Consider the following 11,730-nt stretch of genomic DNA (forward strand, 5'->3'; position numbering starts at 1 on the left):
TGCTACCGGGGGGGGGACAAAATGACATACAGTGCACATTATATACATTTTATTGGTCTTTGAAATAAGCCTACACTTAATATACAGCGGCGAGATTAGAAAAATAGCTTTATTCCCCCCCAAAAACACTAAATTCCACAATAATCCTCACCCCATGCTGAGTTATGACTCACGTCACACATACCGAAATGAAATACATACGAGTGTATTTTATATACAAGGAGTGATATAATTTGTGGCTCATTTACTCAAACGCAGCTTTGTGAGACTTCCCCACGTGACGGTGGCGGAATTGAAATGTATATTGTATGACAAAGTACTGATGTAAAAGTGAGGATCGTCGAAATTTGAGGTAAAAGTAGTTACTGCATATTAGAAGTTGCCGCTATTGGCGCTGATTGAAAATCCAAGCTGAGAAATATAAAGAAAGCCGACCAAATGACTTGCGGTCACTTAAAGTCGTAGAATTGGATAGCAACTTTAGTAAAGGTCACTTGCATTTCAACTACTTCTGGACATGGCGTTCAGCTCAAGCTAGCATTTGGCGAAACAACACTACAAAGCTACTTTTACCGTATTTCCTCAAATAGTGGGCCCAATTCAATTTGTTTTGAAAAATGTCCAGGTTGAGAAAAGACACTACTGTTTAGACATTTCTCCTCTAAAATATATATTTTTAAAGGGACTATATTTTGTAGAATTGACGTTATCCAGCATTAGCTTTGGCTTGAGACCCCTGGAAAGTGTTTCAAATGAACATTTTGTCACGCCTCATTAGAACTTGCCACTGTATGAGGAAAGAGAGTTTTGAAGATCCAAGCATGTGCGTTTCATACTCAATACAAAAAGCCCACATGTATAAACAACGACTAGCTACCAACAAGTGTGTGCATAGCATTACGTTTGGTTCGGCAAAAAACTAGGCATACCAGTGGATTAAAATTGGGAATAATGAATTGGACTGGCTATTTATTATACGGACGTATTTACACTGCACAGGCAGAGTACAGGCACATTAATTATAAGGCTGGTAAAAAGCAGCCTGACGAGTTTATTTATTTAGCCTGGCACTGAGGGAGCTGCTGACAGTTTGTAAAGAAGTAATCCAACCAGAAAGTGGAATACACTTAATGTGTGTGTGTGTGCAGCAAACCCGTTGTGATCAGTGCAAAACGTGTCCTCTTCAATGCGGCTCATGCAGGTCACATGGGGTGAAAAAAAGGAGACAGCCGCTTTCACCCACTCCAAGTCTTAAGTGGGTCATGAATCAGTACCTCCTCTGTCCGTGTTTCCCAATGTCAGTCATGCAGGTTTTAGGCCGAAGAGCTGAAATGAGGTGCAAACATTATTAGTGAGCTGAGTTAACCTTAATGTTACCAAATGTTTTTTTTTTTGGTGATCAAACACTAATGGTATTGCTCTGGCGCCATCTAGTGGAGTCTTGATGCCAGGGAGCCAATTTGAAATGAGGCTTTTGATTAATTAAAAAACTGGGGATGTGTTCGAAATCATCACAACCCACCAACGCACATCTTCCACCATTTAAAATGTTGAACCCCAAATAAAGTTTTGCAGCTCAGCAACATTTGCATAGGGGTGTGTCGACTTTTCCTATCCACTGTGAAAACCGCTCACCTGGGTCTGCTGCCTGCTTTTTCTTGTTGTGATGGACAATCTGATTCTCATTGGTCATCTTCACATCCTGGTCCTCCACGTAATTACTGCCACAAAATTAGATGAAGGAAATCCCGTTGTGAATCTGTTGTTGAAAGCTCAGCAAAAATACTGACGCCAAGTAGGAGGCATGGGGGAGAGGAGGTCAGGGAACACGGATTTGGAGAGTGGTAGGAGTGGGAGATCACCAAGTGAGGGGACATTCAAAGGCACCGGGGTAATCTTCAGTGTGATGGGGTAACCACAAGGGGGCGCTCTATAGCATTACTCACTGTTTGTGGTGCCTGCTGCCATGGGGGCTGAAGTGGAGAATTACACATTTATTCAATCAAACCGCATCGGCTAACTACTGCTAGCCTAATTCTTTACATGCGTCAATAAGTAACTATATTTTAAATTCAATCTGCAGGAATTCTGTGAGTAGAAAATGCGCGTAAAAGGGTAACATGCATGTTGACATGCATCATATAAATTGCACATTAAATCAGTTATGGAGGGCAAAATATTAGGTACACCTGCAAACTATAGACACAAAATTAGCGGCACCACAGACCTGATGACGGTGTTCCTCTCGCGGTGCGCGACGTACGCGTTGTCGGTGAAGAGGATGGTGTGGTAAGGCACCACCACGTCGCACGTGGGCACGATGCCGCGGCTGATGTGGCTCACGCTGTCCAAGACGCCGTTGTACACCAGGAGGTCGTCCACCAGCAGCTACACACAAACAATAAGCTCAGCGTTGTCTCATCTGTATGAGTAATAAAAACAAATTTAGGAGGCTCACCCCAAATTCTTTAACTCCTCTCTGAGGGGTCTTGGAGTAGTTCCACAGTTTGATCATGGATACGGTCACCGGCTGATCGAAGATGACGTACACGCGGTTCACCTGCACGCGAACAAGAGCGATATTAGCAAAAGAGTTTTTCGTGTTCTTCTAATGACACCCTCACCAGTCCAGGGAGCACTGGAGCCAGCCACATGTGTCTCCCATCCTGGGTGCTGTTGATGCCATCTATTAATTTATCCGGAGTCCTCACGTCACCGCTCACGTTGTCGAGTACGTTAACACTGTCTGGGAAAGCGGCAATGTCTGGCGGATGTTGAGGAAGGGCGAGGCCGGAATTGAATTTTTGAAATGAAATTAGCAGTGGAGGGAAAAGCAATATCTCCAATTTGAAATGAAAGGATACTATTGTCACTGAGGCTGATCTTCTCATGATTCTGGTTGTAGAACTCCAGGCCATTCAGGCCGATGTAGTAAGGGTCTCCCCAGGTGGTTAGCAGCTGCAGCTGAAAAATGACTGGCAGGTAAACAAAAATAAAGTCAAGGAATACAACATAGCACAGATTGAAGTTTTGCAGTCATGTGTGCCTTTACGACACATAGGATACATCCGCACGGCATGATGGGAGCTTCGTAGTCCATGCTGGCTTGTTCTGCTTTCTTCACGCCTCGCCTGAAGTGGATCAAGGTCAATTGTGTGAACCTCTCTTATCATAAGACAAAGAAACGTGGACGCTTTCGTACTTGCTGAGGTGCTCTTCGGAAATTTTGCTGTCGGCGGGTGCCTGGAGGTAGTCCACAAAGAGGATCTCCTGGGCAAAGTCAAAGTGACAGTTGCCTGGGCCTTTCCTAATAAGGAAGCCCTCAACTGGGGAGATGGCCAGGTCGTCCATGATCACGTGGATCACCTTCACCTAGGTAAAAAAAATATAAAAATAATTCATGACCTTCTGGTCTTAGATGTTATGATGTCTCACCCCTCTGTACGAGTCCTCAGCTGATTTGTTGTAGTTCCAGATGCGGAGTCCGGCGATGGTCTGCGCCTGAGGGAAGGTGATGGTCACGGTGTGAGGCTCTCCATACGAAAAAGGGATCAGCCACATGTGTTGGTCATCGGTGGTGATGTTCTGGCCGTCTATAAGCCTAGGAAGAAAAAACAAAAGGCAATTCATGAGTTATGACGAGGTCTTCAGTTTTTACACAAAGACAGACATACTTATCGAGGGTGCGCGAGTCATGCCCGTAGTCGGGCAGGTAATTGAGGTCCCTGGGTGAGGCGGTCATGATGCCGAGGTCCAAGGGTAAGCCCTCCCCGTCTTTCCCGACTACCTCCAAGCCCGTCAGGCCCATGTAGTGCGAGTCCCCCCACGTGGATACCAGCTCCAGACGAAGGCCTGGCGGGGGTTAAAAGCGAGACGTCAGGGAGGGCAATTGATGATGGAGTGAAAATGTTCAGAAGGTGCACTCACACTTTCCAGTGTACATCCCAGGAATCTGCTCCATGTTTTCCAATTCGTTCAAGGTGGCGTTGAGCTGAAGTTTGATCTGGGAGTAAAGGTGGAAATTGCACTGTCATGTAAAACTCGAAAACAAGACACTCCTGATTGGAACTTTCTGGCAACTGAGCATTATGATAAACTTACGGCAAGGTCCTCCTCTCGGAAGCCGGCCTGGGTGAAAGGTCTTTCTTCTCCCTCGCCGTCGGCAGTGCGCGGCCTGTGCAGCTCCTCCTCGTGCACCGGATTCTCCGATCCTTCGTTTTCGCCGAGGAAGGTTTCGTCAAAACGGGACATGGCCTCCAGGATGTCGTCATCGGTAGTGAACAGAATGGTGTCCCCGAATTGATCCAATCCTGAGTTCAAATTAGGTAAAAATCAGTCCACCAAGAAATATACAGAAAAAAATTGTGACTCAATTTATAAGCAATTAAATTTGACTAATGTTTTGACTTGAAACGAAAAGACAGAATTCGATACCTCCCGAAAGAGTCCCGGAAGCTTTGGCAATCTCGCCCCTGAAGATGCACCTCCCGTCGAGCATCATCTCCACCTCCTTGACACCTCGGAAAGAGTGAATGCGCGACTTGTTGTAATTCCACACACGGATCATGGCCACCTGGTAGGTGTGTCCGAATTCCAGGAAGATGGTGTGGCTCCGGCCGGGCGTGAACGGGGCGAGCCACAGGTGCATGTCGTCCTGCGTGCGATGGACGCCGTCCGTCAGGTTGGAGACCACGCGGGGGTCCTTGCCGTACGCAGGGAGTATGTTGATGTCAGGGGGGTCGGCGCTGATGTGAGCGGGTCGGACAGGCTCGCCGCTGGAGCTGAACACTTCCAAGCCGTTCAGGCCAACGTAGTGGCGGTCCCCCCAGGTGGAAAGAATGTTGATGAGCAACCTTTGGCCCTTGGGCAGCACCGGGATCTCAAATTCTTCCTCCTGCTCCAAGAAGGAATCCGCATCGGGGCCCTCGCACGGGAACCGCCGTGCGGTCGAAGAGGAAGGCGGGCTGGCGGGAGCGGCCGTGGGGTTGACGGGGACGACGGGGGAGCCTCGGCTGCGCTGCAGCTGGAAGTCGTCAAATATGTCCCCTTCGAAGCCCATGTTGGAGATGCGGCCGCGTTGGCACTGGTTGAACTTGGTGAGGGAGTCCCACGACTCCATAAGGGTGTCATCCCGGTGGCTGTGCCCGAGGGGCCTTGGCGTGCGCTGCCTCCTGCTGGCGTTGGCTGATAGCGTAGGCTCTGCAGAGTACACATATGTTATGACATTTTTCCACTCCTGTCAAAAAAAAAAAAAAAAAATGTCCCAATGGGCGTCCTCACCTGCATTTGATTTCACGTGTTGCTCCTCTGTCTGCCGATTTCTTAAAGAACTCCTTCGGCCGCTGATGGGCCGCTCGTGCTTTTGCTCGCCGAGCTCGTCGAGCAGGTCGTAGTTGAGGTCCAGAGATTCGGCTTTCCACGGCGCCCCATTGGCCGCTCTCTCGCCTCCCCTGCACACCCGACCGGGGTTACACGGCAGCTCCGGAAGCAACGACGCCGCCGTCGATGAGGTGGAGGCCGGGGATGGCGATTTGGGCTCGGCGAGCGGCTGCTGAGGCACCAGCCAGCGCGGCCGCTCCCTGCCGGCCTCGCACCCCTCCGGAGCGGCTCTCTTCAGGGGCTGCAACCACTGGGGGGTCATCCGCAAAGACGATGGCTGCATGGTGACCGTCTGCGCCGGCTCGTCAAAGGAGTTCCTTTGCGCGGAGGAGCGCCGGGCGGAGATGGGGGGAAGAGGGGCGTGCGAGCTCTCCTGAGTGTTCATCATATCCTGACTTGACGCTTCTGACGGCGGCAGAGCAGAAGTGAGGTGCTGGCGCGTGCCGCTGTCATCGTGTCGTTGGGGGCTGGCTCCCCGGAGATTGTATCCCGACGATGAAGGGCTGGAAAACAAGGACTCTGACGCTTGGAAGTCCTGGAGCTCGATGGTGTTGCTGTAGTCGAAAACCTGGTTCCCGCAACCCCTCTCCAGCTCGCCCTCGAACACCAGCGTGCTGTTGAGGTACAGCTTTATATGACGTGCACCGATGTCAAGTTCCTGGAAAGAAACATAAAAAAGTGAGGGGGCGGGGGGGGGGGGGGGGGGGGGGGGTCATTTTAGGCGATGACAGTAAGTTCTATTTATAGTGCTTTCATACACTGCAAAACTGAAATAAAACCAAGACTTCGGATTTTCTCAAGACTTTATGCACTAAATGAGTTCCACAAGCTAGCACTAAGTAGCCGTCATGGATAACGCCATGGCTGACACCCAGCTTAAATCCGACTGATCCTCCTGGCGGAGAACCCGCAGGCATCCAAGAACATTCCCACCGATATCTCCTTACCAGACGTGGTGACTTGGGATCTGTTAATCTTTAAGAAGAAAAAAAAAAGCAAAAGCAATACCCATTGGGCGGCACCGTACGTACCCCTGAATGAACAATGAAGATGAGAGGACACACGACCACGTTGGCTCTTACACTAATCTTCAGGGCTAATCTCTCTGTGCTCCACATTTGGGAGCGACTGAGTGGCAGTTCCGACAGCCACTGCTTGAAAAGAACTGCAGTCTGACGTAACGGGACCGAGCGGATCACCCACCCGCGCCAATCCGAAGCCCGGCAGCGCAACGACAGGAAAGCCACAAGGTACTCACGTTAAGGCTTCTGTTGTAGTTCCAGATTTTGATGCGCGATATGCCAAAGTCTGAAGAGCGCTCCGTGTTGCGGATGATGAAGTAGAGCTGGATGGGAGGGTGGAAGGGGCACGTCCACATGTGGCGCTCCTTGGTCGTCTGGAAGCCCGCCAGAACACCAAATCAGTCGACGCCGTGTATTTTCCGATTTGTGGATTTATAATTTTAAAACCTACCTATAGAACGTCATAATCAATCTCTATGATCAAACTGTTCGCACATGAGGCTGGTAGACCGACCTTCGCCTTGCCATTGACGAGCGCCGCCAGATTCCCGGGATAGTCGGCGTTCCTGATGTCGAGGTCGTGCGGCGACACGTACAGCTTCTTGTTGCCGGGCCCGAAAAACTGCAGCTCGGTCAGGCCCACCTGCAACTCGTGGCCCCAGTTGGACAGGAGCTCCATCGTGACGTACACGGCAGGGAGGACGTCGGACGAGCGTCTCGGCTGCTGTGACAACACATGGGGGGAGGGTCAAGGACTCCTGACTCAGCGTTATTCAAAAAAAGGAGGTTTGGGAACTCACCGGCGGTTTGCTGCAGTCTGTTTTGACACCCTGAGGTATGCTGAAGGTGGGTGCACTTTCCAGCTCCTCCAAGGCCTTGAGCAGTTTGTGCTGCTCCCTGAAACACAACATGGCAATCTGCTGCTTCCTTCTCTCTCAAATCATCGTCATTATGCTCAGGAGGGAAAATAAAACACTTTTTGATTCACGTGGTTTCTATAAATAGCACACTTTTATGCTTTCAACCTTGTTTTTTTCCTCGGTTTTTCAAGTGGCATGGCATTTAGGAGCTTTTCTAGTTAGTATCTTAACTTGGGACTCTGCGGGGCTCCTTGCAAAAATGTACACCCCCCCGCCCCACCAACCTGGAGCCCATGAGTGTGATTCTCTGCATGGCCACATTGACACTGCTCTCTTCTTTGTTGCTGCTGTTACGATGCACTAAGCCGTTCATCATTTGCTGCCCTCTGCCCTGGATCAAGTGAAGCGGAATGAGACACACACACACACACACACAAAGCTTTTGGGTTAGTTGCCAGCCAAATCTGTCACCGGATTAAAATCATCAAAATGCGTAAAGTGACTAGTATACAGTGAGAATGAGTCCAAGGTCGTGAACGGGGGTGGGGGTGTGTTTGGGGCAATGCTGACCATGTTGCGAGAGAAAAGATCGGGACTCGTGTTTTCTCTCTGGATGGCCTCGCACACCCCACGGGCGACCTCGTCCGGGTCTTGCTCGTCGGTGAAAGCCCTCCTGGCTGTTGAGAGGGGCCTCTCAGCTTGACTTCCTGCCCCTTAAAACACACATGTATATTTGGGTTTTACAGTGAAACCTTGAGATATAAACTGAATTTGGTGTGTCGATTTGACTTACTCGGACTCCCCCAGCTGTCTTTCGAAGGCGGCATGTCTAACGTTTTGCTCTTGACCAGCATCGGCTTGACGGGTATGAAGGCGTCACTGTTTTCCTTCCGCTTTGCAGACAATGAACGCTCAAGTTTACGACCTGGGGGAAAAAAAAAAAAAACAGGGAGAGGAAAGAATTTCAGGCTTGGTTGAAAGTCTCCAAAATGTTCGTTCTGCATGACATCACCATTTTTTGTTGCTCTGATTGGCTGCTGAGAGCAAAACTGCGTGAGGCCCACCTGTAGGTGCCGGTCCAAAGTCGAGGACAATGAGGTTTGCCGGGTCAAAGTGGCGATGTGTGCTGCCGGGCCGAGGATTGGAGGAAGACTTGGAGGACGACACGGCAAGTCCCAGTTCATCGAGACTCTCTGTGCTTTCGTCACGCTCGATTTGCTCCTCCACCCACTCCTCGTCGGACTCCTCGCCCGCTGAGCCGCGGCTGCTCCGCCGCATGCTGTTCTCCAGGCTGCGCCTCAAAACCTAAATACAAGGGATTTTGTTTTTCATCAAGTATTCAAGTACAGATGGTCTACTTCAGCATATCTGTACACCGACCTTGACTTCCTCGAGATTGAGAAGCACTTTTTCGCCGTGCTCCTGGCTGGCTTGTCCTGCTTGGTTGTGGATCCCGGAGGTGAAGGAACGTGAAAGCGCACAGGTGTCCCTCGGGGAGCCGTGAGCGCGAGGCGAGCGTGGGCTGGAGCTCTGCGCGAGTGGCGTGGATTGGATTTGAAAAAGTGAGGGGGGGTTGGGGGGACAACAGAGATGGAGAGCCGCTAAATCGTACAGACAGCTGCAGCTGACACGTTGCCCCTCCCCATAAAAAAAAAATGGACATCATACCTCCATATCTACACTTTCACAAGTCTCAAAATCATCAGGGTAGCATTTTGCTGAGCATATCTTCAAGCTCGGTCCGTCCTCTGTCCGTATTATGACTGTCTTCTCCTGCGTGGACATTGAAAAAAAAAAAATCGGGGTTGGATTTCAAGACATATAGATCAATAATGCAGATAAATGTCAGGCATGTACCTGTGTCCATTCTTTCCTCTGGACTTTTCCGGGGGCGGTGCGGCTTCTCTTCTTGTGACCGGGCTCCAAATCTTCACTTAGCTGGTGGGCGCTTCGACAGACATCTGCTGATGAGTCACAGCACGAGAAAGGGAACATGAAGAGCGTGCGGCGCAGATGGAACTCTGCAATTACGCATGCAGATGGTCCGCTGCACATACGAGGGGGCATGGAAAAGCTGCTGCCGGCTATAACTGTCACTATCATTTATTCAGTGTACGCCGGGCACGTGATTGCGCCACGCTAACTGGATGGAAAATATAAAGACTATTCATGATGATTACATAATATGATAACCTAATCTAAACAATCAGTTGAAAAAAAAGAAATGGAACTGTCTGTGCCTAACATGTACTGTATTAAATAAAAAAAAAACAGCAGAATTTGAACATTTAATTTGGCCATTCTGTCGAGTACCACTAGAGGGAGCCCATGCGCCACTCGTGCTCATACTGCACGTTAATTATTAATTACTTTAACTCATTAAAACATTTTATAGAGTCTGTGAACATGCACGTGCCTCTAAAAGGCCAGGTGGGATGGCGTGAGTGTCTACTTGTGAGCTGTGGCTGACAGCAGCTTCAGCATTAGTGTGTTTACTGCTCTCCCGGTGCTACTAAGTGCTTTGGCGACTGAGGTTCTCCTTTCCCACATGTGAGGGTATTACAGAAATCAGTCACGCCTGTTTTGATATGTTTTTGTTTGAGCAGAAACGACAAACCTGCTGTACATGGAGTCCTCCAAACAGGCGTGGAGGCGCCGGGCTTGTGGTTGGGGTTTTTGTGCTGCTTCTTGCAGGACTCGGCATTGGCTCCGTTGAAGTAAATAGAAAAGCCTTGCTCTAGTCTTTCCAGTTCAATCTCTCTGGAGCATTTGGCTTTGAGGCGGTTCAGGATCCTGTGGAACACAATAGAACTTTCCATACCACCACTATGAAATAAAATGAGGAATGATTTAAAAAAATACTTCTGATGCAAACTTTCTCAAAACAATCATTGTTTTTGCAGTGTTAATCAAAAACCGAAAGTCACGGACGAGTTAAGCATCATCACGGTGAAATTCAATGCACGTCTCCTTGACACTTCACCTGTTTTTGTGCTGTAACTCGATTAAATATTCATCGGCGCTCTCGTCCGCAGCGGCAGTGAGCTTCCTTCCTTGGCATGGTTCAGTCTCCTTCAAGTGCACACACAATGCAAACATGGCAGGAAGGCTGACATCAGTTGTTGCACACACTTAATAACCATTTTTTTGCTGCCAAAACCTATTTTAAAATGTTATTGGGAGGAGCAGCCATTTATACTCGTGCACCACTATGCAGCATTAGAAGGAAAGAAAATCCCAAGACCCTTACTTGTAATTTACTACAGGCTACTGCATCTGTCAAAGGGCAGGGAGAAGAAGACAAGCCAAGGAAGGAAGAGGAACATAGAACAGTGGTTAAATGCCAGCAGTTCAGACAGCGAGGGAAAGTGTTGCATAAATAAATCTGTGACAGGCTGCGAATTTGGCTCGATGAGACACTGCACCGTGCGAACGTGGCCTACCTCGTTTTTATAATCCATAGTGCAGCGGCGGACAGTCGAGAAGATGCTGTGTCCACATAACCTCGTGGTGCGTTTCGGTGCCGTCGGAAAAAGCAAAGCGTCTCGTCTAACCTTGGTTACACCACGAGGGGAGACCTCCACTTTCCCGAGGGTTGCATTCACCGCATGTTGACATTAATGGGAAGCTGCAGTGGAGAAACTTTTAATTCAGGCATTTTTTGAGAGGTGACTTTCAGCACGATTTAAGAATTTCCGTGATTCATTGAACACAACTACGATGTGTCATTATATAGAGGCCTATGTGATGATCACAGTACGTCTTCTCTTTGTTGAAGTAAGTTTAGACTTAAAAACATTACATTTTGCTGCATGACATTTTACACTTTATAAATACAACCTAAACAAAACCATTCGTTGTTAAAACACATCTTTTTTATTGGTTTCCAGGTTGCATCTATTTTCAACCTGAGTCGAGCATTTTTCAGATTTTTTTTATCTTCCCTGCCTAGCAACAGGACACAAACATCTGCTAACAACACAATAGTAGCTAAATTATTATATTAAATGACGTTACGTTGAAACGGACACATCTGGGTAACACGTAACTAGCAAGCTAACTGCCCGTCAATAAAAGCGGCACACAGTTGGAAACAGCGACATACACTAAATACACATAGGTTGACAGTACGATTAATTAACCTATAAAAAAACAGTTAGTGTTAAAACTGACACACTCGGCAATGTAAATAAGTTAGCACATCATGCTAATAATGTACTGAGATACTAGCAGCTAGCACTCACCGAATGAAAACCGAACGCCTTCTGGATAAAAATTTTCAACATTCCAGACAAAATGTATTTATAGGAACAACTTACCGTTGAGGTGATAAAAAAATAAATAAAATACTAGCAGTTAGCTAAGTGCTTTTCCTCGTGCGTCCGCTATGTTGTGATGCCCGGTTACCAGGAGGCACTCGACCAATCAGGAGAGAGGCATGCGTCAACGACACGCCCCCAAAAGCCATC

General features: G+C 48.5%; 1 protein-coding gene across 4 annotated transcripts; it reads right to left on the minus strand.

Annotated features, from left to right (window-relative positions):
* Window positions 1-32: 32 nt before the first annotated feature.
* katnip (katanin interacting protein) lies at window positions 33-11,715 on the minus strand. 4 transcript variants are annotated; one of them, XM_088359120.1, is made up of 29 exons: window positions 11,581-11,715; window positions 10,705-10,889; window positions 10,245-10,333; window positions 9,879-10,054; window positions 9,119-9,222; window positions 8,930-9,034; window positions 8,642-8,791; window positions 8,326-8,566; window positions 8,055-8,186; window positions 7,832-7,974; window positions 7,546-7,652; window positions 7,202-7,298; window positions 6,916-7,125; window positions 6,638-6,775; window positions 5,281-6,037; window positions 4,435-5,199; window positions 4,102-4,310; window positions 3,928-4,003; window positions 3,675-3,852; window positions 3,436-3,601; window positions 3,203-3,372; window positions 3,067-3,131; window positions 2,865-2,975; window positions 2,625-2,764; window positions 2,459-2,560; window positions 2,228-2,388; window positions 1,947-1,973; window positions 1,636-1,721; window positions 33-1,326 (listed from the first exon to the last, which is right to left on the minus strand). In XM_088359120.1, the coding sequence occupies exons 2-29, from the start codon at window positions 10,720-10,722 to the stop codon at window positions 1,268-1,270; spliced, it is 4,782 nt and encodes a 1,593-aa protein (XP_088215246.1). In that variant the 5' UTR covers window positions 10,723-10,889; window positions 11,581-11,715; the 3' UTR covers window positions 33-1,267. The 4 variants fall into 4 exon arrangements, with proteins under 4 accessions (XP_088215246.1, XP_088215247.1, XP_088215245.1 ...); XM_088359121.1 differs by having other exon boundaries at window positions 6,916-7,122; window positions 9,119-9,225; XM_088359119.1 differs by having other exon boundaries at window positions 9,119-9,225.
* Window positions 11,716-11,730: the final 15 nt, after the last annotated feature.

The sequence above is a fragment of the Syngnathus floridae genome, chromosome 18 (assembly GCF_059516105.1).
Source record: "Syngnathus floridae isolate MCC-2025c chromosome 18, RoL_Sflo_1.0, whole genome shotgun sequence".
NCBI lineage: Eukaryota > Metazoa > Chordata > Actinopteri > Syngnathiformes > Syngnathidae > Syngnathus > Syngnathus floridae.

What these genes read in the sequence shown, in the direction of transcription:
- katnip (XM_088359119.1), bottom strand. An exon ending in ACACGTGAAATCAAATGCAG is followed by an intron (nt 5,200 to 5,280) that starts GTGAGGACGCCC and finishes TGTACTCTGCAG; the next exon opens with AGCCTACGCTATCAGCCAAC. An exon ending in GATCAGCCTCAGTGACAATA is followed by an intron (nt 2,765 to 2,864) that starts GTATCCTTTCAT and finishes AACATCCGCCAG; the next exon opens with ACATTGCCGCTTTCCCAGAC.